The 26,708-nt window shown below is 35.1% G+C and overlaps 1 protein-coding gene across 3 annotated transcripts in view; it reads right to left on the reverse strand.

Annotated features, from left to right (window-relative positions):
• nfkb2 (nuclear factor of kappa light polypeptide gene enhancer in B-cells 2 (p49/p100)) overlaps nucleotides 1–26,708 on the reverse strand; it is a 61,808-nt gene that overhangs the window by 32,497 nt on the left and 2,603 nt on the right. The window contains exons 2-9 of one of the 3 annotated variants that reach the window (XM_088086902.1): nucleotides 26,511–26,655; nucleotides 22,052–22,091; nucleotides 19,550–19,625; nucleotides 17,373–17,413; nucleotides 14,923–15,021; nucleotides 13,729–13,880; nucleotides 12,830–12,942; nucleotides 11,767–11,925 (exon numbers count right to left, since the gene is read on the reverse strand). In XM_088086902.1, the coding sequence (XP_087943028.1) occupies nucleotides 11,767–11,925; nucleotides 12,830–12,942; nucleotides 13,729–13,880; nucleotides 14,923–15,021; nucleotides 17,373–17,413; nucleotides 19,550–19,625; nucleotides 22,052–22,091; nucleotides 26,511–26,527 (697 nt within the window). In that variant the 5' untranslated portion in view covers nucleotides 26,528–26,655. Of the gene's footprint in view, nucleotides 1–11,766; nucleotides 11,926–12,829; nucleotides 12,943–13,728; nucleotides 13,881–14,922; nucleotides 15,022–17,372; nucleotides 17,414–19,549; nucleotides 19,626–22,051; nucleotides 22,092–22,254; nucleotides 22,490–24,839; nucleotides 25,724–26,510; nucleotides 26,656–26,708 lie in introns of those variants that run through there. The other 2 variants (XM_088086901.1, XM_088086903.1) reach the window with 2 other exon arrangements.

Here is a 26,708-nt window from a genome sequence, read left to right on the forward strand (position 1 = left end):
AATGTCAAAATTTACAATGTCTTAAAATCACTTGGAATCCACCTAAAATAGCGTGCTAAGACATGCCATGGCAAAGAAGATCGCAATAACGGGCAAAAACAGCATAAAATTGCATTTTGAAAAAAATGATCGAAAAAAAAGTCATACTATAGTATTGCCTTTTTTGTCAAAAATGTCAAAATTTGAAATGTCTTAAAAACACTTGAAATCCACTTAAAAAAGCATGCAGACACATGCCATGGCAAAAACATCGCAATAACGGCCAAAAACAGCATAAAATTGCATTCTGAAAAACTGATCAAAAAAGTCATACTATAGTATTGCTTTTCTCGTGAAAAATGTCAAAATTTAAAATGTCTTAAAATCACTTTGAATCTACCTAAAATAGCGTGCAGACACATGTCATGGCAAAATATTTTGCAAAAACGGCCAACAATTTAATAAAATTGTATTCTGAAAAAATGACTGAAAACGCCATATTATGGGATATTTTGGTGTAAATCCTTGTTCTCTCTGTACTGTGCATGATGATGTATATTGTGAAATAAACTATGTCATTGTTTGTCTTTGTGCTGATTTAAATAAAAAGTGTAACATGTTCAGGATAATGCACTGAATTTTATTCCTGCATCTCATCTGCTCTTGGACCGCCTTTCGTGTCATTCTGCTGTAAGCACGCAACTGTTTGCAAATGCCTGAATAAAAACTATCAGAAAGAAGTCTGTTATCTCAGTGTTGTCCTTAAAAAAAGTTTCTCGAACACTATGTTGCAAAAACAACGAAGAAACACTCTAATATTGCATTTTGAAAAAAATGAACGAAAAAGCAATACTATAGTATTGCGTTTTTTGTGAAAAATGTCAAATTTTAAAATGTCTTGAAAACACCCAGAAAACATCCAAAATAGCGTGCCAAGACATGCCATGGCAAAGAAGATCGCAATAACGGCCAAAAACAGCATAAAATTGCATTTTGAAAAAAATGATCGAAAAAAAGTCATACTATAGTATTGCCTTTTTTGTTAAAAATGTCAAAATTTAAAATGTCTTAAAATCACTTGGAATCCACCTAAAATAGCGTTCCAAGACATGCCATGGCAAAGAAATTCGCAATAAAGGCCAAAAACAGCATAAAATTGCATTTTGAAAAAAATGATCGAAAAAAAAGTCATACTATAGTATTGCCTTTTTTGTCAAAAATGTCAAAATTTAAAATGTCTTAAAAACACTTGAAATCCACCTAAAATAGCGTGCTAAGACATGCCATGGCAAAGAAGATCGCAATAACGGCCAAAAACAGCATAAAATTGCATTTTGAAAAAAATGATCGAAAAAAAAGTCATACTATAGTATTGCCTTTTTTGTGAAAAATGTCAAAATTTAAAATGTCTTAAAAACACTTGAAATCCACTTAAAAAAGGATGCAGACACATGCCATGGCAAAGAAAGTCGCAATAACGGCCAAAAACAGCATAAAACTGCATTTTGAAAAAATCATCGAAAAAAAAGTCATACTATAGTATTGCCTTTTTTGTGAAAAATGTCAAAATTTAAAATGTCTTAAAATCACCTGGAATCCACCTAAAATAGCGTTCCAAGACATGCCATGGCAAAGAAATTATAATAATGACCAAAAACAGCATAAAATTGCATTTTGAAAAAATGATTGAAAAAAAAGTCATACTATAGTATTGCCTTTTTTGTGAAACATGTCAAAATTTAAAATGTCTTAAAATCACTTGGAATCCACCTAAATAGCGTGCAGACACATGCCATGGCAAAGAAGATCGCAATAACGACCAAAAACAGCATAAAATTGCATTTTGAAAAAAATGATCGAAAAAAAAGTCATACTATAGTATTGCCTTTTTTGTGAAAAATGTCAAAATTTACAATGTCTTAAAAACACTTGGAATCCACCTAAAATAGCGTGCAAACACATGCTATAGCAAAGAAAGTTGCAAAAACGGCAGAAAACAGCATAAAATTGCATGTTCAAAAAATTGACCGAAAAAGCCATACTATAGTATTACCTTTTTTGTGAAAAATGTCCAAATTTGAAATGTCTTAAAAACACTTGAAATCCACTTAAAAAAGCATGCAGACACATGCCATGGCAAAGAAAGTCACAATAACGGCCAAAAACAGCATAAAACTGCATTTTGAAAAAATCATCGAAAAAAAAGTCATACTATAGTATTGCCTTTTTTGTGAAAAATGTCAAAATTTAAAATGTCTTAAAATCACTTGGAATCCACCTAAAATAGCGTTCCAAGACATGCCATGGCAAAGAAATTCGCAATGACGGCCAAAAACAGCATAAAATTGCATTTTGAAAAAAATGATCGAAAAAAAGTCATACTATAGTATTGCCTTTTTTGTGAAACATGTCAAAATTTAAAATGTCTTAAAATCACTTGGAATCCACCTAAATAGCGTGCAGACACATGCCATGGCAAAGAAGATCGCAATAACGACCAAAAACAGCATAAAATTGCATTTTGAAAAAAATGATCGAAAAAAAAGTCATACTATAGTATTGCCTTTTTTGTGAAAAATGTCAAAATTTACAATGTCTTAAAATCACTTGGAATCCACCTAAAATAGCGTGCAAACACATGCTATAGCAAAGAAAGTTGCAAAAACGGCAGAAAACATCATGAAATTGCATGTTCAAAAAATTGACCGAAAAAGCCATACTATAGTATTACCTTTTTTGTGAAAAATGTCCAAATTTGAAATGTCTTAAAAACACTTGAAATCCACTTAAAAAAGCATGCAGACACATGCCATGGCAAAGAAAGTCGCAATAACGGGCAAAAACAGCATAAAACTGCATTTTGAAAAAATCATCGAAAAAAAAGTCATACTATAGTATTGCCTTTTTTGTGAAAAATGTCAAAATTTAAAGTGTCTTAAAATCACTTGGAATCCACCTAAAATAGCGTTCTAAGACATGCCATGGCAAAGAAATTCCCAATGACAGCCAAAAACAGCATAAAATTGCATTTTGAAAAAAATGATCGAAAAAAAAGTCATACTATAGTATTGCCTTTTTTGTGAAAAATGTCAAAATTTAAAATGTCTTAAAAACACTTGAAATCCACTTAAAAAAGGATGCAGACACATGCCATGGCAAAGAAAGTCGCAATAACGGCCAAAAACAGCATAAAATTGCATTTTGAAAAAAATGATCGAAAAAAAAGTCATACTATAGTATTGCCTTTTTTGTGAAAAATGTCAAAATTTACAATGTCTTAAAATCACTTGGAATCCACCTAAAATAGCGTGCAAACACATGCTATAGCAAAGAAAGTTGCAAAAACGGCAGAAAACATCATGAAATTGCATGTTCAAAAAATTGACCGAAAAAGCCATACTATAGTATTACCTTTTTTGTGAAAAATGTCCAAATTTGAAATGTCTTAAAAACACTTGAAATCCACTTAAAAAAGCATGCAGACACATGCCATGGCAAAGAAAGTCGCAATAACGGGCAAAAACAGCATAAAACTGCATTTTGAAAAAATCATCGAAAAAAAAGTCATACTATAGTATTGCCTTTTTTGTGAAAAATGTCAAAATTTAAAGTGTCTTAAAATCACTTGGAATCCACCTAAAATAGCGTTCTAAGACATGCCATGGCAAAGAAATTCCCAATGACAGCCAAAAACAGCATAAAATTGCATTTTGAAAAAAATGATCGAAAAAAAAGTCATACTATAGTATTGCCTTTTTTGTGAAAAATGTCAAAATTTAAAATGTCTTAAAAACACTTGAAATCCACTTAAAAAAGGATGCAGACACATGCCATGGCAAAGAAAGTCGCAATAACGGCCAAAAACAGCATAAAATTGCATTTTGAAAAAAATGATCGAAAAAAAAGTCATACTATAGTATTGCCTTTTTTGTGAAAAATGTCAAAATTTAAAATGTCTTAAAAACACTTGAAATCCACCTAAAATAGCGTGCTAAGACATGCCATGGCAAAGAAGATCGCAATAACGGGCAAAAACAGCATAAAATTGTATTTTGAAAAAAATGATTGAAAAAAAAGTCATACTATAGTATTGCCTTTTTTGTCAAAAATGTCAAAATTTAAAATGACTTAAAATCACTTGGAATCCACCTAAAATAGCGTGCAAACACATGCTATAGCAAAGAAAGTTGCAAAAACGGCAGAAAACAGCATAAAATTGCATGTTCAAAAAATTTACCGAAAAAGCCATACTATAGTATTACCTTTTTTGTGAAAAATGTCCAAATTTGAAATGTCTTAAAAACACTTGAAATCCACTTAAAAAAGGATGCAGACACATGCCATGGCAAAGAAAGTCGCAATAACGGCCAAAAACAGCATAAAACTGCATTTTGAAAAAATGATCGAAAAAAAAGTCATACTATAGTATTGCCTTTTTTGTGAAAAATGTCAAAATTTAAAATGTCTTAAAATCACTTGGAATCCGCCTAAAATAGCGTTCCAAGACATGCCATGGCAAAGAAATTCGCAATGACGGCCAAAAACAGCATAAAATTGCCTTTTGAAAAAATGATTGAAAAAAAAGTCATACTATAGTATTGCCTTTTTTGTGAAACATGTCAAAATTTAAAATGTCTTAAAATCACTTGAAATCCACCTAAATAGCGTGCAGACACATGCCATGGCAAAGAAGATCGCAATAACGGGCAAAAACAGCATAAAATTGCATTTTGGAAAAAATGATCGAAAAAAAAGTCATACTATAGTATTGCCTTTTTTGTCAAAAATGTCAAAATTTACAATGTCTTAAAAACACTTGGAATCCACCTAAAATAGCGTGCAAACACATGCTATAGCAAAGAAAGTTGCAAAAATGGCAGAAAACAGCATAAAATTGCATGTTCAAAAAATTGACCGAAGAAGCCATACTATAGTATTGCCTTTTTTGTGAAACATGTCAAAATTTAAAATGTCTTAAAATCACTTGGAATCCACCTAAATAGCGTGCAGACACATGCCATGGCAAAGAAGATCGCAATAACGACCAAAAACAGCATAAAATTGCATTTTGAAAAAAATGATCGAAAAAAAAGTCATACTATAGTATTACCTTTTTTGTGAAAAATGTCCAAATTTGAAATGTCTTAAAAACACTTGAAATCCACTTAAAAAAGCATGCAGACACATGCCATGGCAAAGAAAGTCGCAATAACGGGCAAAAACAGCATAAAACTGCATTTTGAAAAAATGATCGAAAAAAAAGTCATACTATAGTATTGCCTTTTTTGTCAAAAATGTCAAAATTTACAATGTCTTAAAATCACTTGGAATCCACCTAAAATAGCGTGCAAACACATGCTATAGCAAAGAAAGTTGCAAAAACGGCAGAAAACATCATGAAATTGCATGTTCAAAAAATTGACCGAAAAAGCCATACTATAGTATTACCTTTTTTGTGAAAAATGTCCAAATTTGAAATGTCTTAAAAACACTTGAAATCCACTTAAAAAAGCATGCAGACACATGCCATGGCAAAGAAAGTCGCAATAACGGGCAAAAACAGCATAAAACTGCATTTTGAAAAAATCATCGAAAAAAAAGTCATACTATAGTATTGCCTTTTTTGTGAAAAATGTCAAAATTTAAAGTGTCTTAAAATCACTTGGAATCCACCTAAAATAGCGTTCTAAGACATGCCATGGCAAAGAAATTCCCAATGACAGCCAAAAACAGCATAAAATTGCATTTTGAAAAAAATGATCGAAAAAAAGTCATACTATAGTATTGCCTTTTTTGTGAAACATGTCAAAATTTAAAATGTCTTAAAATCACTTGGAATGCACCTAAATAGCATGCAGACACATGCCATGGCAAAGAAGATCGCAATAACGGGCAAAAACAGCATAAAATTGCATTTTGAAAAAAATGATTGAAAAAAAAGTCATACTATAGTATTGCCTTTTTTGTCAAAAATGTCAAAATTTAAAATGACTTAAAATCACTTGGAATCCACCTAAAATAGCGTGCAAACACATGCTATAGCAAAGAAAGTTGCAAAAACGGCAGAAAACAGCATAAAATTGCATGTTCAAAAAATTGACCGAAAAAGCCATACTATAGTATTACCTTTTTTGTGAAAAATGTCCAAATTTGAAATGTCTTAAAAACACTTGAAATCCACTTAAAAAAGGATGCAGACACATGCCATGGCAAAGAAAGTCGCAATAACGGCCAAAAACAGCATAAAACTGCATTTTGAAAAAATGATCGAAAAAAAAGTCATACTATAGTATTGCCTTTTTTGTGAAAAATGTCAAAATTTAAAATGTCTTAAAATCACTTGGAATCCACCTAAATAGCATGCAGACACATGCCATGGCAAAGAAGATCGCAATAACGGGCAAAAACAGCATAAAATTGCATTTTGAAAAAAATGATTGAAAAAAAAGTCATACTATAGTATTGCCTTTTTTGTCAAAAATGTCAAAATTTAAAATGACTTAAAATCACTTGGAATCCACCTAAAATAGCGTGCAAACACATGCTATAGCAAAGAAAGTTGCAAAAACGGCAGAAAACAGCATAAAATTGCATGTTCAAAAAATTGACCGAAAAAGCCATACTATAGTATTACCTTTTTTGTGAAAAATGTCCAAATTTGAAATGTCTTAAAAACACTTGAAATCCACTTAAAAAAGGATGCAGACACATGCCATGGCAAAGAAAGTCGCAATAACGGCCAAAAACAGCATAAAACTGCATTTTGAAAAAATGATCGAAAAAAAAGTCATACTATAGTATTGCCTTTTTTGTGAAAAATGTCAAAATTTAAAATGTCTTAAAATCACTTGGAATCCGCCTAAAATAGCGTTCCAAGACATGCCATGGCAAAGAAATTCGCAATGACGGCCAAAAACAGCATAAAATTGTATTTTGAAAAAAATGATTGAAAAAAAAGTCATACTATAGTATTGCCTTTTTTGTCAAAAATGTCAAAATTTAAAATGACTTAAAATCACTTGGAATCCACCTAAAATAGCGTGCAAACACATGCTATAGCAAAGAAAGTTGCAAAAACGGCAGAAAACAGCATAAAATTGCATGTTCAAAAAATTTACTGAAAAAGCCATACTATAGTATTACCTTTTTTGTGAAAAATGTCCAAATTTGAAATGTCTTAAAAACACTTGAAATCCACTTAAAAAAGCATGCAGACACATGCCATGGCAAAGAAAGTCGCAATAACGGGCAAAAACAGCATAAAACTGCATTTTGAAAAAATCATCGAAAAAAAAGTCATACTATAGTATTGCCTTTTTTGTGAAAAATGTCAAAATTTACAATGTCTTAAAATCACTTGGAATCCACCTAAAATAGCGTGCAAACACATGCTATAGCAAAGAAAGTTGCAAAAACGGCAGAAAACATCATGAAATTGCATGTTCAAAAAATTGACCGAAAAAGCCATACTATAGTATTACCTTTTTTGTGAAAAATGTCCAAATTTGAAATGTCTTAAAAACACTTGAAATCCACTTAAAAAAGCATGCAGACACATGCCATGGCAAAGAAAGTCGCAATAACGGGCAAAAACAGCATAAAACTGCATTTTGAAAAAATCATCGAAAAAAAAGTCATACTATAGTATTGCCTTTTTTGTGAAAAATGTCAAAATTTAAAGTGTCTTAAAATCACTTGGAATCCACCTAAAATAGCGTTCTAAGACATGCCATGGCAAAGAAATTCCCAATGACAGCCAAAAACAGCATAAAATTGCATTTTGAAAAAAATGATCGAAAAAAAGTCATACTATAGTATTGCCTTTTTTGTGAAACATGTCAAAATTTAAAATGTCTTAAAATCACTTGGAATCCACCTAAATAGCGTGCAGACACATGCCATGGCAAAGAAGATCGCAATAACGACCAAAAACAGCATAAAATTGCATTTTGAAAAAAATGATCGAAAAAAAAGTCATACTATAGTATTGCCTTTTTTGTGAAAAATGTCAAAATTTAAAATGTCTTAAAAACACTTGAAATCCACCTAAAATAGCGTGCTAAGACATGCCATGGCAAAGAAGATCGCAATAACGGGCAAAAACAGCATAAAATTGTATTTTGAAAAAAATGATTGAAAAAAAAGTCATACTATAGTATTGCCTTTTTTGTCAAAAATGTCAAAATTTAAAATGACTTAAAATCACTTGGAATCCACCTAAAATAGCGTGCAAACACATGCTATAGCAAAGAAAGTTGCAAGAACGGCAGAAAACAGCATAAAATTGCATGTTCAAAAAATTTACCGAAAAAGCCATACTATAGTATTACCTTTTTTGTGAAAAATGTCCAAATTTGAAATGTCTTAAAAACACTTGAAATCCACTTAAAAAAGGATGCAGACACATGCCATGGCAAAGAAAGTCGCAATAACGGCCAAAAACAGCATAAAACTGCATTTTGAAAAAATCATCGAAAAAAAAGTCATACTATAGTATTGCCTTTTTTGTGAAAAATGTCAAAATTTAAAATGTCTTAAAATCACTTGGAATCCACCTAAAATAGCGTTCCAAGACATGCCATGGCAAAGAAATTCGCAATGACGGCCAAAAACAGCATAAAATTGCATTTTGAAAAAATCATCGAAAAAAAAGTCATACTATAGTATTGCCTTTTTTGTGAAACATGTCAAAATTTAAAATGTCTTAAAATCACTTGAAATCCACCTAAAATAGCGTGCTAAGACATGCCATGGCAAAAAAGATCGCAATAACGGGCAAAAACAGCATAAAATTGCATTTTGAAAAAAATGATCGAAAAAAAAGTCATACTATAGTATTGCCTTTTTTGTCAAAAATGTCAAAATTTAAAATGACTTAAAATCACTTGGAATCCACCTAAAATAGCGTGCAAACACATGCTATAGCAAAGAAAGTTGCAAAAATGGCAGAAAACAGCATAAAATTGCATGTTCAAAAAATTGACCGAAGAAGCCATACTATAGTATTGCCTTTTTTGTGAAAAATGTCCAAATTTGAAATGTCTTAAAAACACTTGAAATCCACTTAAAAAAGCATGCAGACACATGCCATGGCAAAGAAAGTCGCAATAACGGGCAAAAACAGCATAAAACTGCATTTTGAAAAAATCATCGAAAAAAAAGTCATACTATAGTATTGCCTTTTTTGTGAAAAATGTCAAAATTTAAAATGTCTTAAAATCACTTGGAATCCACCTAAAATAGCGTTCCAAGACATGCCATGGCAAAGAAATTCGCAATGACGGCCAAAAACAGCATAAAATTGAATTTTCAAACAACTGACCGAAAAAGCCATACTATAGTATTGCCTTTTTTGTGAAAAATGTCCAAATTTAAAATGTCTTGAAATCACTTGGAATCCACCTAAAATAGCGTGCTAAGACATGCCATGGCAAAAAAGATTGCAATAACGGCCAAAAACAGCATAAAATTGCATTTTGAAAAAATGACCAAAGAAGTCATACTATAGTATTGCCTTTTTTGTGAAAAATGTCAAAATTAAAAATGTCTTAAAAACACTTGAAATCCACTTAAAAAAAGCATATAGACACATGCCATGGCAAAGAAAGTTGCAAAAACGCCAAAAATAACATAAAATTGTATGTTGAAAAAATGACCAAAAAAAAGTCATACTATAGTATTGCCTTTTTTGTGCAAAATGTCAAAATTTAAACTGTCTTAAAATCACTTGGAATTCACCTAAAATAGCGTGCAGACACATGTCATGGCAAAATATTTTGCAAAAACGGCCAACAATTTAATAAAATTGTATTCTGAAAAAATGACTGAAAAAGCCATACTATAGTGTTGCCTTTTTTGTGAAAAATGTCAAAATTTAAAATGTCTTAAAATCACTTGGAAACCACCTAAAATGCCACGGCAAAATATGTAGCAAATACGGCCAAAAACAGCATAAAATTGCATCTTAAAAAAAATGACAGAAAAAAGCCATACTATAGTATGTCAAAATTTGATATGTTCAAAAAAGTTTTGAAAACTAATCTAAAAAAGCATGGAGAGATATAGCATAGCATAGATTGTTGCAAAAACAACCAAAAACACCATGAAATAGCATGTCCAAAAAAAAAAAAAAGTCCAAAAATGCCATAGTACAGTATGGCGAAAAATAGTGAAAAATGTCAAGTATGTTGCAAAACCAGCCAAAAACACTATAACAGTGTATGTTGAAAAATTACCGAAAATGCAATACTATGGCATCACATATTTTGGTGAAAAAGTTCACAATCTGACATATCCCAACACCAGCTGGAAAGCACCTAAAAAAGAGTGCCAAGTGTGCCAAGACAAGAAAAATCTTAAAAATATGCCATATCCAAAAAATGGCTAAAAACAACTTAGTATAGCATGTGGATACATGCCATAGTGTAGTACGATGAAAAAACGTCCAAAAACTTCGATATATAGCATGTTGACCAAAAACGACATAGCATGTGTTAAGACAAAAACACTGACACTGCCCTAAACAAAATCGTAAATGACTTGAGAATTAGTGCTGATGACAACGTTTCCTTGTTTTTTTCTTGTACTGCTTGACCTTCGCTCAGCCTTCGATACCGTGGACCGCCACATCCTTACAAACCAGCTTAAAAATGATGCTGGTCTATCTGGTGCTGCGCTTGACTGGGTTAAATCCTACTTATCGGGATGACAGTCTTTGTCAGCATAGGGGAACGTACCCCCAAAAAACATGATACAATGTATGTTTCACCACGGAGCTGTGTACTCGCTCCTTTACTGTTCTCATTATTCAGGTTACCACTTGCTGAAATAATATAACAACACAATCACATGATGAAAGTGTAATGTCAGTTTCCATAGTTACGCAGATGACGCCCTGTTATATGTTTCCATGAAGCCAGTGGACTCTCAGTGCCTGGAACTACTTTTGCAGCTGTTTGACCAGTTTGTGTCCCATTTCGGGCCATTTTTGACGGCACACTGTGACATTTTGGGGTGATTTTTAAAGACATAATATACCATGATATATTTTTGTGGCATTTCAGATCATTTCTGACAACATACTATACCACGATGTTTTTGGGTCATTTTTGACCACATCATGTACTATGACATTTTTGGCAATTTTGAAGACATGCTATACTATGAGGTTTCTTGTGGCATTTGCAAATTTGCAAAGTCAGTTTTGATGACATACTATTCTATGACGTTTTTGGGTCATTTTTGAAGACATACTATAAAATGAAGTTTTTCTGGCATTTTGGGTCATTTTTGAGGACATACTGTACCGTGACATTTTTGTGGCATTTATACTATGATGTTTTTGTGCAAATTTCTGGTCAGTTTTGATGACATACTATGCTATGACCTTTTTTTGGTCATTTTTAACGACCTACTATACTATGACATTTTTGTGCGATTAGGGATCATTGTTGAGGACATACTATACTATGACCTTTAAATATCATAATATTCCTTGAGATTGTCTCACTCAGTATTTGGCTGGGGCTCCGTCACTATGAAATACTGCATCACTGTGGTGTGGCACGGAGGGTCGAAGGTTGGGGAGTGGAGTTTTGGGTTGCATGTTTGAATGCATGTTGAAACTTTTTACTTCATTTAATGAGTCTAGAGTATATTAAACTGTCACTTTCTTAAATAACTGATGGAAAATGCTGAACTTTGAGGTGAGTTTTTGAGATGCACCTGCAATGTCGCAGTTTCATATCATTTTAAAAACATTCGGAGGCGTGATATCTTTGGACTTACTGCTGTCGTAGATGCAGTTGGAGACGACGGGTTTCAGCCCTCTGGTGAAGCCTCCGTTGCTGTCCTGCAGGTAGGCGGTGAACTTTAACCTGACGATGTTCAGGTCCATCACCTTCCCCAGCTCCTTGGCCTCCTTCAGGATGGCGTTCTCCTCTGCATCTGAAGAAACACAGACAGCTGACGGTCTGTGCGGTTTCATTTTTTATTTTTACGTCTCTGATGTGAATGAGTGTATCTGATCTGCTCTGAACTATGATTTTACAGTAAATTACAATAAAAGTCAATGCTCTTTAAAAATGTGCTTTGTTGTTTTTGATTCAAAAATATTTTTAACGGTTTAACTTTACTATTTTTCACTATATATATGTCCGCTGGCTTACCCTCTTCATACCTGGCTGCTGTAACAACTCAAATTTCAACTCAGTGGGACTAATAGAGGACTTCATGGGTACAGGTGAGTTTACCTGTGAGGTGACAGCGTGCTGTAACAGGTGAGTTTACCTGTGAGGTGACAGCGTGCTGTAACAGGTGAGTTTACCTGTGAGGTGACAGCGTGCTGTAACAGGTGAGTTTACCTGTGAGGTGACAGTGTGCTGTAACAGGTGAGTTTACCTGTGAGGTGACAGGTGAGTTTACCTGTGAGGTGACAGTGTGCTGTAACAGGTGAGTTTACCTGTGAGGTGACAGCGTGCTGTTACAGGTGAGTTTACCTGTGAGGTGACAGGTGAGTTTACCTGTGAGGTGACAGCGTGCTGTTACAGGTGAGTTTACCTGTGAGGTGACAGGTGAGTTTACCTGTGAGGTGACAGGTGAGTTTACCTGTGAGGTGACAGGTGAGTTTACCTGTGAGGTGACAGTGTGCTGTAACAGGTGAGTTTACCTGTGAGGTGACAGGTGAGTTTACCTGTGAGGTGACAGGTGAGTTTACCTGTGAGGTGACAGTGTGCTGTAACAGGTGAGTTTACCTGTGAGGTGACAGTGTGCTGTAACAGGTGAGTTTACCTGTGAGGTGACAGGTGAGTTTACCTGTGAGGTGACAGTGTGCTGTAACAGGTGAGTTTACCTGTGAGGTGACAGTGTGCTCCTTTCTGTCTCTTCCTTTCCTCTCTCAGCCTTCGGCTCAGAACCTCCACCACACCTTTTTTGGTCACATGGAGGATCCCCAGGTTACTGAATCTACAGGAGGCGATATCATATCATTTACTTTACATTTTACTTTCACATTTTACATCCATAACAGAAAAACTTTGTCTCATTTAATACATAAATATTTCACAGTAAATGCTACATATATATTTTCTATTATTCATTTATTTTTCTATTTAATTTAATCTACCTCCTCTTATTTATGTATTTATTCTTTATATATTCTTTATTGTTTTATGTACTTATGTTTGCATTTCTAAAACCTTTTAATTACATTTTATACATATATCATAACATATTCTGTTAAACTCATTTAACTCAACTGATCAGTTTATCGAACAATCATCCACAGCTGTTCTGAGTCTTTGTTGAAGGACATTTGGTTAATTTTGAAGTTTTTTTTCTGTTTGCCTTCTGATGTTTTGTAAAGTTTTACTTTCTATTTTTATATGAATGAGTCATTATTATCATCACTTCTTTAATAAAGATTTCCCCTTCCAGGTTTGGTTAGTGTCATATTTCTTGCTTGCTTCCGAGTTTTATATAAGATGCTTTTTCTTCCATTGTCACTGTTATGAATGAATTGACTTATTTATTATGTTTTGTGTTCTGCGCTGGACTTTTATATGATAAAACATTATTTAGTGTTCCCCTGAACTTAAATTTAAAAGAGAAAATCCCGACTTCCTCTTTGGACTTTTTCCTCAGCAGTAACGTGGAAATCAGCTGAGGAATCAAAACCTTCCTGCTGACTCCTCGTCACTGTTTGTTTTGTTGTGATTCAGTCTGAACGCAGCGGCGTGATTGGATACTGACGAGGCGGTGAGGTCGTTGGGACCGATGTCCAGCGTGCAGGTGCCGTTCTCGGTGCAGTGGCGTCCCACCAGACTGTGAGCGTGAACACGAGGAGGGTCAGAGTGGGTCACCAGCTGGACCTCCACCCGGGCGTGACCCACGTAGTTATTGATCTGAAAAAAGCAAAACAAAAACACAACAGAAACTTTACTCATTCATTACAGTTAACCCTTTAAACCCCGGCTCAACGTCAGTTTTCTTGTTCTCTAGTTTCTATTTATCTTATTTTATTATTATTTTATTTTATTTTTCATTATTATTTATTTATTTTCTTTCACTTATTTATTTTATGGATTACTATTATTACTAATAACTATTATTACTTGTCTCTGTTGTAATGTTATGTCATGTAGTCTTGAAAGACTAACTTGTCTCCTCGGCGTCAGCTAATGGGGATCCTTATCATAAACAAATACATAAACAAATCTTGGAACTGGAGCAAATTCAGTTTAATTAATTCATTCATTAATTAACGTTTTGGTATCTGTTCCACTTTTTTGGCATCTTTTTTATTTATTTATTTATTATTATTTTATTATTTGTCTAATCGAACACACACACAACATATTACAGAACAAATTAGTGCAACCCAAACTTACATTACAAGTAAACAATGAAAAAAAGCAATTAAGAACAAATAAAAAAGGGTATGCTGAGCAAGTATATTTTAGATTGTTTTGGTAGGGAAAATCAGAAAAAAATTGTGTCGTTTCTTTGGAAAACTTGTGGGAAAAGGCAATCAGCAACTTGGCGAGAAATGTCCCGCTGTTTTTATGAAATTAGTATTTTAGGGAATTGTTGTGTTTTTTTTAAAGCTGGGGGAAAATGTCTAAAACTAAACTATTTTTTTAATCATCATACTTATATATTTAAAATTATTTGACAGAATTACTATAATTTTTAAGCACTCTTTTCATTGCATTTCTTTTTTTGTCCCACTTTTTTTGTTTGTTTGCTCTTTTTGCTAATCTTTTTTATTGTTTATCAATTTTTTGCTTTCAAAGGGTTAATAAAAGCTGGAGCCACATGGAGATGACAGAAACGCTGCAACACACTCAGTTATTTATTTATTTTTTTTAAATGTGCTTATCTGTGTTTAGGCGTGAATCAGAGGTTGTTGATGTGTTGCGAAAGCGTTGTCAGAGCGTTACCCACCTTCACGGTCGGGTAGGTTCTCCTGTTCTTCTCGCTGGAGGCCCCTGGGAGCCCGCCGTGGGATGGGCCCTCACACTCATAACGGAAACGAAAGCCCCTCTGAGGAATCACAAACACGCTGTTTTAGTGGTCAGCTCGTGATCTCTGAGCGTCCGAACCGAAGAAAACCGAAACCTTTCATCTCCACTTCTTTCTGTTCGGATTTTGGATCTGACAACTTTCAAACATGTTTTTTTCTAAATGTTTTTATTTTCCTGTTCTGTGTTTGTTTAAAACTCTGCTGCTCCTTTGTACATTTATGCAGTTTAACATCCCAAAAACTGCCGGAAACGTTCGTTCCTTTAGGGACTGACGGCATCGTCGTGCTTCATGTTTATGGTTTAGTTCAGGATTTTAGTTTGGTTCATAAAGAACATCAGTAAACATTACATTACATTATGTCACAATACGAAAGATAAAACGGATGAACAGCTTGCAAAATTTACTTTAGGTTTTTTTTCTTTTGAAACTTTATTATTCGGAGAAAAGCACGTTTTCTAAACGGTTTTATTTGGCTGAACCTCAGGACACAATGTGATCATCATGTCTTTAAAGAGTCTTTTTTTTAAGCTTTTGAATGCAAACACATTCCTTTCAACATGTCTTATCTGAATGATGATGATGATGATTATCATTATTTTTATTATTATTAATAATCATTTTATTAGGTTAAAATTATCTTATTTATTTAGTTACTTAAATATATAAAGAGGCTGAGGGTTTGTATTTATGCTACATTAAATAATGAATATTCTACTGCCTCTTTAAAAAACAATTTTACTAATTAATGTTTAAATTAATTTTACTTTAATTTTAATTGCTGGTATTATTTTGAATATTTTCCAGCATTTTTCAGTTTTACTGGTATTATTTTTTGATATATTTTCCTGACATTTTTTGTAGATTTAACAGTTATAATTTTTTGGAAAGCTTTCTAGTTGTTTTTTTTAATCTACTGTTATTGCGGAAAATGTCACTGAATTCTACTTTAAATTTTTCTAACCTTTTAATCGTGTTCATACAAGTAAAGCACTTATGTCACTGTATAAATAAAGTTTATGCAAATTATTTTTTGTATCTATCATTTAGTGACATCAATCTCATACTCAGTTTTGACGGGGAAACACTGACTGCTGTTGTTGTTTCTGGTGATCCTCCTGACGACGGTTGGTTAAATGTTGAATTTGTGTCTGACCTGTTTGATTACACGTCTGTGCTTGAGTCACTGTGTGTCAGTTGGTTTTCACTGATTGCGTAAACCTGGTTTTTTTCCAACTCTTTGATTTGCATAGCGAGTCACATGACCTTTAGCTGAAGAAACTCCCTGACTTCCTGCAGCCTGTTTGTGCTCGGCGGCTCAGTCCCATGTCGCTTTATGACTGCTGGGAAAACCCTGGAGTGAAGGAAGCGGCTGTTCCAGTAACGTGTGGATCCACCTGACGGGGGAATCACCGCCGGCTGCGTGCGCTCAGCAGTCAGCAGTAAACGGGCCGCTGCGGCTCTGCGGACTAATATTCATGAGCCTTCAGCGGATTATATAATACATATTTATTCATTTTTTTTACAAAATAATAATAATAATAATAATAAAACATTATTATTATAAAGCCGGTTAGAAGACTTCAGTTTGCAGGTCAAAATTCAGATTTTAAGACGCCAGTAAACAGACCTTACGTTCTTGTTGTTGTTGGGTTTTTTTTTGTAAAATTGCGGGTAAATTCTTAGAAAGTGATTTAATTCCAACAAAACGTCCACTCACTAGTTTTTTTTGTTTTTTAAGTTTCCATCTCATGGTGTTCGTTTGTGAACAGTCGGATATTAAAGGGATGTTTGTGACAGCACATGAAGACGTGTCTGCAAAATAAGTTTCAACTGTCTTTGTATGTTTACTTTTGACATAAATAAAGATAAACATTATTATTTATTATTTTTTAAAATCATTTCATTGAAAACGTTTATCTGTGTTTGGTTTTTGTTTCTTTTTCCTTCTGCCTGAATTTATATTCAGAGATCAATAACTTTCATCTTTTTAAAACGCAAAAACTGTGTCTGTTTGGATTTGTTTTAGTTTTTACTTAATGAAAGAAATTCGGAAGTCATCGCAGTATTTTTTTGGTGGCGTACAAGATGGTATCATCAGTGTAAAAGCAGACATTGCTATTCCCAGAAAACATATTAAAATAGCAGGAGACCCAAGGTTATTCCTTGTGGGACACCTTTCTGAAAAAGGATACACTGAGACTTTATCTGTCATCCACAGAGGTTTCTATATTTTTACAATGAATGAATTTTACATGTTCGAACCTTTAACTGCACTTTTCCTTCCTATCTGTTTTTAGCCCAGTAGCTTCACAAACTTCAGGTACAGATGAGTTACGTTTACTGCAGACAGAGCAAAATCTCAGTCTCACCTGTTTGGGCTCTTCAATGATTTGAATGTAGGGACCATGAGCTGAAACACAAATAAAAGATTAATTCATGACAGAAACAGACATTATACCGGCCAAAACACGGAGGTCACAATAGCACGTCAATTTAAAAAAGAGCAACAACAACATGAAAAGAAAAACACACTCCCATTTATCGCAAAAGACTTTTTAGCCATATTTGCCATATTTGTCCAGTGGAAACAATTATGAGTCTTTTTGAAGTCACATGATGCTGCAAGGTCACATGATGCTGTGAGGTCACATGACGCTGTGAGGTCACATGACGCTGTGAGGTCACATGATGCTGTGAGGTCACATGACGCTGTGAGGTCACATGACGCTGTGAGGTCACATGACGTTGTGAGGTCACATGACGCTGTGAGGTCACATGATGCTGTGAGGTCACATGACGCTATGAGGTCACATGACGCTGCGAGGTCACATGATGTTGTGAGGTCACATGACGCTGTGAGGTCACATGATGCTGTGAGGTCACATGACGCTGCGAGGTCACATGATGCTGCGAGGTCACATGACGCTGTGAGGTCACATGATGTTGTGAGGTCACATGACACTGCGAGGTCACATGATGCTGTGAGGTCACATGACGCTGTGAGGTCACATGACGCTGTGAGGTCACATGACGCTGTGAGGTCACAGGAACTGGCTTCCTCATGATGCAGCAGGAGCTACAGGAGCTGTTATTGCATCACATAACTCTGAGAAAGCTTTTAACCCACAATTCCTCTGTGAAATTGTGGACTACATCTCCCAGAAATCCCTCATACGTGTCCACTCCCACATATAAGGGGCTTGTCTTTCCATCACGGCTCCATAACACGCCTACGTGGCCTTGGATTGGAAATAATGACGGCTAGTTTGGTGGCTGCAGCAGAAATAAAGCTGCTAATGTTTTGAACATCCATCGCCATGGTTACTGGGATGTTATCACCAGAGGAGAAGTCGCAGAACATCACTCAGTGGAAACAGTCAGCTCCACGTTGGGTTTTATCCACATTTACTAAATAAATTTTTTTTTAAAATAAAGTTTTGAGCAAATCTGTGATGGGAACCAGCTGAATGACTGATGGTTTCTGGACATCTTCAAACACTTTCACTATTTCAGCAGCTTCCGGACTTGAAAGTACAAAGGTAGATGGAGGTTTTTTCCCTTTTAGTAAGTTCTAGAAAGTTGTAGCTTCCAAAGGTTGTCTTTGTTGACAGTCTGTGGACAAACCAGGTCTCTGTTTCTTGTAAGAGACAAGTTTAATAGAAAGCTCCAGTCAGGGTCCCCAGGTGCTGATGGGAACTGCTGTTTTAACAAGTGTCAAGTGTCTCCATCCTCGTTTCCAGGTATGAATAAAACATCACATCAAAAATGACAAGGTTCCAGGTCCCGGGGCGCCCCCATGGCTCAGGGGGACGCCGACCACGAACTGTCCCCGATTCGTCTCTGACTGGAGACCGTTGTTGGTTCTGTAATGTCTCCGCTGTTTCTCCGAACTGAAGGCAAATAAAAAATCCAAAACTCCAGCACCCACAAGTACTCCTCAGCTTTCAAGACAAGCTTAGAAAGAGCGGAGGGCTGGACAAAAGTTTGGAGACGTCCAAAAGAGGTTTGGTAAACTTTTTTTAAAGGACCGGTTAAATAAGTAAATAATGTGGGAATATTTTTTTAACTTCTCAGCTTGGCACCTTTTTTAAAACTGCTTTTACTATTTATATATAAAATAATAATAATAAATAGTTACTTTATATATATATTTCTAAATTGTGTCAGTACTTTTTTCCAGGTTCCATAAAAGAAGAAAAAACAAAAAAGTCCTTTTCTGTTCCACAAACTGCTTGAAGTTCCTCACACAAGGTTCGGAAAACTCAGATTTACAAACTACCCGGTACAGATACAGCTTGGATCTAGAGAAGTGAGGCCTGGGCGAATTATTCAGAAAACATGATAAACAACAAGTATAAACTTCAGCATGAATTTTACATTTTTTTTCTAAATTAAATAAAATCAATCAATTAGAATGAAATCAAATTCTTGAGAACTGAGCCACGTGTTTGGAGTGATACTGACTGACTGATGAATTTTAGGCAGCACATCCGTCTAAACTTCACACTTCACCAAATGTGACGGCGTTTGGCGAGTCAGCTGTTACCTGTCTCAGGTATGTACGGCTCCGTCTTTATGTCCACCGGAGGAATGTAGTCGTACTGCATCAAATTCATCTGCAGCTGAAGAGGAAGAAGCAAAAAATGTTTCAAACATCTGAAACTGTAGCAGAACTTCCAGCAGTTTGTTAACACACAAACAATCAATCAATAATTCATCCATTAATTAGTTTTCTGATCTTTATAGCTTCTACGGAAGCTCGAGATCCAGACACAAAAATGTCGAAAACATCGTCGCTCGAGACTTCAGGGCTCCACATTTGTCGATTATTTAAATCATCTGTGAAAAAACCCAAATAGATTTGATTTGAGCATCTGATGCAACGAGTAATAAAACAAAATTGGGTCAAATTAAATTCACATCCTGAAGATAAACTTTGGGGTGAGAATTGAAAAAATGTAATAATCAAACCGGCATTAAACATTTGAAACAAGAGTTTTAGCACTTTTTCTTTTATGATATTAGTCACGAGTTCACTCTGATCTTTAATTAGCATTTGATTTTAATTATTTCCACAGGACTTTATTTAACTGTGAGGGATATAATAACACGCATATGACCTGGGGAAAATGATTTTGAGCTTCTGAGTTAATTTAAATATAATAAATATATAACAGACTTCTGTATTTTACCTTTTTTTGTTTTTAAAAAAGCTGATGCCTGAGTTCGTCTCTTATCTCTTTAAGCAAAACTAAAAAAAACAATAAATACATTTCAAAGCGTGTCGTTGCCTCATTTCCTCCGTACAGCTGTGAAAAAGCTCTGCGTTAAAAAAGTAACTTTGTGAAAGAGCAGAAAAGTCAGCAGGAAGATGAAGTTAAAGTTTAGATTCAAAGGAGGAAACTGTATGAAAAAAGAAAAGTTCCCACACACGTTTGACACTGAAAATACGAATGCAAATCAGCTTTAACGTGCATCATTTAAATACCCACTTCTGCAGAAATTGGAATTTTTTCTTATTTGTGAGATTTTGAGGCCAATGTCACAAATGCAGCTTTTAATTTTTGAGCTGAAACCGAAAGTCGAGCGATCAGTTTTTCCTTTGACCTGAAAGAGCGAGTGAATCATATAAACATCGTCCTGAATATGTTAAAATATCTGTATTTTTTGTTGTAAATGAAATTTAAGTTCATGTGTTGTTTGGGTGTCAAACACTTTCCTTTGGCTTTGAATGTAGTTACTAAAGTTGGTTTTCTCACAGTTTTTATGTAATTTGACAGAAATTCTGCACAAATGTTGCAATGTACAAAAAGTTTAAAGATTTTTACGGTCACCGCTTTAATTTCTGAAATTATTTTAAGACTTTTTAATTTGTTTTCTTTTGTCTCAGTTTCCTGAAATCTCCACTCATGATGTTTCATGAAATGAAAATGTATCTTTCAGGAGTTTATTGTGTTTTCTGAGTAATAAAAAAGGTGTGGGTCATCCGACTGTGACCTGGAGAGGTTTGCGGCGCTCAGTGTCGTATAAGACGGTATCATCTGCATAAAAGTGGAGATTTTAATGTCAGCTGTCATAAACGTAGCGAGCAGGCGAACTGATGTTGACACCTTTTTGGAAAAAAATATCACTTCATTCATCATCCAGGAGAGCCGGTGACGGCATAAAATTCTTCACATTTTATTTTCATGTCCTGAATTAAATATCTTCAGACCTTAAATATCTGAATTAAACATCTTTTCTAGACTTTCAGAAATTCTTCTGCAGACTTTTTCACAGGTTCATAAACAGCGATATTCTTTTGATTTAACCTTTAACCCTTTGAAATCTGGCTTTTGTTTATTTATTCAAAAACAGGTGAAGAAGGAAATGAGCAACTTAAAAAGAAATGACCAACAAACGTGAACAAGAAATTAGTGAAAAATACACAAAAAACCTAAAATATCTAAAAATTAGCAAACAAATAAACAAAAATGAGAAAATAAAAAAAAAACAGAAAAGCAAAACAAAAATAAACTTAAAAAACAAAACAAGGGAAATGCCTAAAAAATGCTTTAAAAAATCATTTCGTAAATTAACTTAAAAATAGATAATTGTCTTCATTTTAAAAACAGTTCTTTGGACAGCTTTCCCCGGCTTTTTTTTTTAATTAAAAAATCTAAATCTACTCTTTTTTTTTTGCCAAGATGCTCATTTTGTTTCCCCTCATGTTTCTGAGTTTAAAGGTTGAAACAGTCATGAAAACGTCTGAAAGCAGCACAAGAGGAGTGACGTCACTGCAGGTTTCAAAGGGTTAAATATGTGAATGTCTGTTTTCAGATACTTTATTTTAGTAATTAACATAAAAGCAAACTGGCTTATACGTTTTCCACACTTTTCTTTTACATTCCCACAATTGTTTTAGTAGTTAGCAAACAGGTGATCAATAAAATAACATTTTAAAAAAATAAATTTAAATTAAAAATAATAGTCTACCTGCAAAAAACTAAAGAATAAAAAATTATTATAATTATATGAATGTCTGAGCAAATACTGAGAAAATACTCACATCATTATCGTAGACGTTGATGAACTGAGCCTCAGTCATCCTGCAGACACACACACGCACACACACACACATGCACGCGCACACACGCACGCACGCAAACACACACACACACACACACACACACACACACACACACACACACACACACAGTTAGAGGCTTTAAACCTGAAAGAGTTCAAACAGGAAACAGGAAACAGTCTGACCTGAGTCACTTTAAACCCCTCGTTTGTCCCGTCTGAAGAAAAAATAAAAGACCCGACACGACGAGCACAGAGACAACAAACAAACAAACAAACAAACACACAAACAAACAAACAAACAAACAAACAAACGACTGAATAAACAAAAATCTGCAGCAGTTTCACTTTCACACACAACTCTCTCTCTCTGTCTCTTCTTCTCTGTTGTTGTTCTCCCTCCCTCTCTTCTTCTTCTCTCTGTGTCTCTGCGCGTCGCCTCCCCCCTCCCCCGCCTGTTTTCAGTCACTTCCTGGAAGTGGCCGAGTCGAGGAAAACCCCCAGAATTCCAGCTCCGAGGGGGGCGGGGCAGCACGCTGTGACATCACTCTGCTCACAATACACTCCGAGGAGAAGAAGAAGAAGAAGAAGAAGAAGAAGAAGAAGAAGAAGAAGAAGAAGAAGAGGAAGAGGAGGAAGAGGAAGAAGAGGAAGGTTTTCTCTGAAGAGCCGCAGAAAGAAAAGCAGAGTTTCTCCTCTGAGAGCTCAGAGTCTGTTTTAACCCTTTAGGGCTCCACTTTAATATCACCCTGCACACAAAACCTGCTTTTTAAAATCAAGCTTTAAAAAATATCAGCAAATCAAAAATCAGTAAATATCATAAATATCAAATATTCATTCATTCTCAGAATTTTAATTAAATACCAGGTTTTTCTTATGATGCCACTATGCTTTTAGATGATTTTGTTTTAATATACCAAAAGCTAACTAGATTTTTGAATCATTATTTTCACAGCCTGTGATATGTCAATGATCAGCAGCAACACTGATTTTAATACATTATTATTATTATTTTTCGTGCAGAGTCAAACGCTCACACTCGTGTCGCTCTGCACACAAAATGCGCTTTTTTAAAATCAAGCTTTAGAAAATATTATACATTAATAAGATTTTCAACGTTAATTAAGTTCATTTTTAACCAACATCATTCCTTATCTAAAATAATAAATAGTACTTTTTTTTTTTTTTTAGAATTTTAACCCTTTAAATGCCAGGTTTTTATCATGATGCCTTTTTGTCTTTAGATTTAAAATGATGAATGATGCCGTGTCTCCTCCTCCTCAGTGTGTGAGTGTAGCTGCTGACAGTCTGGGATATGTCAGTGTGTGAGTGTAGCTGCCGACAGTCTGGGATATGTCAGTGTGTGAGTGTAGCTGCCGACAGTCTGGGATATGTCAGTGTGTGAGTGTAGCTGCCGACAGTCTGGGATATGTCAGTGTGTGAGTGTAGCTGCTGACAGTCTGGGATATGTCAGTGTGTGAGTGTAGCTGCTGACAGTCTGGGATATGTCAGTGTGTGAGTGTAGCTGCTGACAGTCTGGGATATGTCAGTGTGTGAGTGTAGCTGCTGACAGTCTGGGATATGTCAGTGATCAGCAGCTACATTGACTGTGACAGGTCACCTAGTGGAAATAGCATGTATTTCCTCCATATGCCAAATATGGTCAAAATGACCTCATCAGGTGGAAAATAGTCAAAATGACAAATTCAGAGTCAAAAGCCCAGAATGACACCCAGAAATAATACAAGTCCTGTTTTTCTGCTCTGATGGCTGTGAAAGTCCTCTGACTTTCAGTAAAATCAACATTTTAATGTCTCCACACTTCGGTTTAAATATCTGCAGAGCTGACGAGATTCACATCAGCCTCAGCTGGACTCTGATAACTGGACAAAAATAAGATGGTCAACAAACTTTATGATGCCAAACATATTTTCTCCAAATAACTACAGATTCCATGAATGTGTCCTCCAGTGTCGCCTGATAGACTTTACAGAGTCTTTAAACGCACCACAAACACATGGACACGTTTTTCTAAAACCCTGCGGAGACAAAAAGTCCTTTAACTCTTCATTCTTCAAGTGACGGCCGGATGTTTTTTAAATCGTCTGGATGTGAACGTTTGACCGGAGGACAGAGTCTGCCTGACTTTTTATTTTTATTGTGTTTTTTTTATTTCAGTTTTGTTAAACCGGCTCTGAGCTCACATGGACACAAAGGTGTCGTCTGCATACGAATCAAGAGGAGCACAAGTCCTCAGAAGGCGAATATATAATATATAAGCCAACTCCTCCGTCTTTTTATTATTTATCTTTATGTACATGCAATATTATATATAATATATTAGGATTGCAAATTGCACAATTGTAGGCAAAAAAAGACAGAAAACTCTGCTTATTTCAAACTATACCAAATGCATTTCATCCTTAAAGCTCACAACAACATACTGCAAATATTTTAAGAGTTTAATTTCACATATAAGATTAAACTGTTAACACAGATTAATCCATCACTGATGAATTGTTATCATCCCTCTTTTCATTAATCATGTCTAATATTTTCCTCCTCGTATTATTTGCTCGGTCCATCGTCTCTCTTTTCTTTTTGCAGAAACTCTGCGTGTAAACACAAATACACCAACGAGCTCTTTTACTAAAAAAAAACGACAAACTGATTAAAAATAAAAAATGTTCAAATAAAAAGGACAAAAAGGTCAAAACAGCAGCAGAGGGACACAAAGCAGCAGAATTGAAATCTGAGAGAAACAAACAGACCTGATGCTTCGCGTCTCTGCTTCCTCTCTGCTCGTCTCTGACGCTTTTTTTTGGGTTGTCTCTTTGACTTCCTGTCCTCCTCGGCTGTGAGACAAAAACCCGCCTACTGACTCAAATCTCATCTCCCCTGAGGACAGCAGCCAATCAAAGCGCAGCTGCTCATTAGCATAAACCCACAGCAGGTCGAGCACAGAAAACCCGCCGGGGGAAGTTTGAGTTCAGGATATTTTCTGTGTGACCTCTGACCCCCAGCAGGAATCCACAGAGGTGATTTTTACTTTTCTGTTTCCCTGAAACGACTTTTTTTTTTTTAATCTTAATGTCTCCAAAAACACCTGAGACACAGACAAAACATATTAACCCTTTAGGGCCTGCTTTAATATCACAACCACTCGTATCACTCTGCGCACAAAATTATTAAAAAATATTATTAATATTATTTTCTACTTTAACTGACTTACATTTTTTTAAGCCAACATTAATTCTTATCATAAATATCAAACACTTTTAATTTTAATTCTTAAATGCCACGTTTCTGTCACGATGCCGCTATGTTTTAAGATTAAAAACACGCAAAAAAAAGAATTATTCTCAGTTAGGGCCGGGCGATAAAACGACGACATCAATCGTGATTTAACTTTTCCTCGATTGAAATATGAGACGTAGTCGACAGAATATCGAACGCGTTCCAGCCGTGCTTTGACAGACAACACGAACAGCCAATGATAATAAGAACAGCGCCGCAGAGAACCAAATACAGTGAAGGACTTTGACTGTCGAACAGCTGAGTGTTTGACAGCCACAGCATTTCATCACGGCGGATCAAACAGCCGATGGTCCGACAGCAGCGCAGTGAGACAGACAGACAGAGCGCAGCTTCTCCTCACAGCACCAAAGTGTCTGAAACAGACACATCAGCAGAGGTGAAAGTGACTTCTTTAGACTCTACAGACGACTTTGTGTTAGTCTGAATGTAACTATTTAGTTTCCACAGTGTATTTTAGACTTATTGTAGGAGCTGAGCTGCAAATTCACTGATTACACTCAAATACACAATCTGGACTACATTTAGGACACATGCATCAACACACACACAGTTATCACAACAGGAAGAAGAAAAGAGACTAAAATGAGACAAACAGTCCCTAAGGGGTTAATAAAAATCAATTTTGCAAATGTTTTCAGAGGAAGGAAACAAATTAAAAAATGTCTGTTTGACATCGATGTTTTACAGACTCCGAGTGTAAACAAACAACTTTTGTTTTCAAGAAAAACTGGAGAGCAAACTTAAAATCTGAGACGTCACAAAAAACAAAAAACATCAAAACTGTTTTCCGCATCACACTACATGGCCAAAAATATGCGGACGCCCAATGAAGAGCTCCAGTCTTCAGTTGGTTTTGTTTGTTTGCTTGTTTTTGAACCAGATTTCGGAGCCGACGTCACGTTGAAACAGGAAACACAAACACTGGAGAAACTGATCAGGATCACATGTTTCCATCACAATAATCTCCTTAAATTCTCTCACTGAAGAAAAAGTTCTGGAAATAACAGTTTTGATGTAAATCCTAAAAACTTTTCAGCCCCGTCTGAACAAAAACATCTGGACGTTTTTTGTTATTTTGGACAAATCAAACGTTTGTTTCTTTAAATCATTCAAAGCAAACGCACCTGAGAGCTCCCGCCATGACTCAGCAGAAACCCTGATGATGATGACGACGATGATGATGATGATGATGATGATGAAGACTCGGCTCCCTGCAGGAGCACGAAGAGCAGGCTGATCTGTTCCTCCTCGTCCACGTTTTTTATTTTCCTGCAGACATCATATCAGGAGTTAATCACAACTCAGAGCGATGGAGTCACATC

This window comes from Plectropomus leopardus, chromosome 13 (assembly GCF_026936395.1).
Source record: "Plectropomus leopardus strain MGB_pleo_1.0 chromosome 13, ASM2693639v1, whole genome shotgun sequence".
NCBI classification, from domain to species: domain Eukaryota; kingdom Metazoa; phylum Chordata; class Actinopteri; order Perciformes; family Serranidae; genus Plectropomus; species Plectropomus leopardus.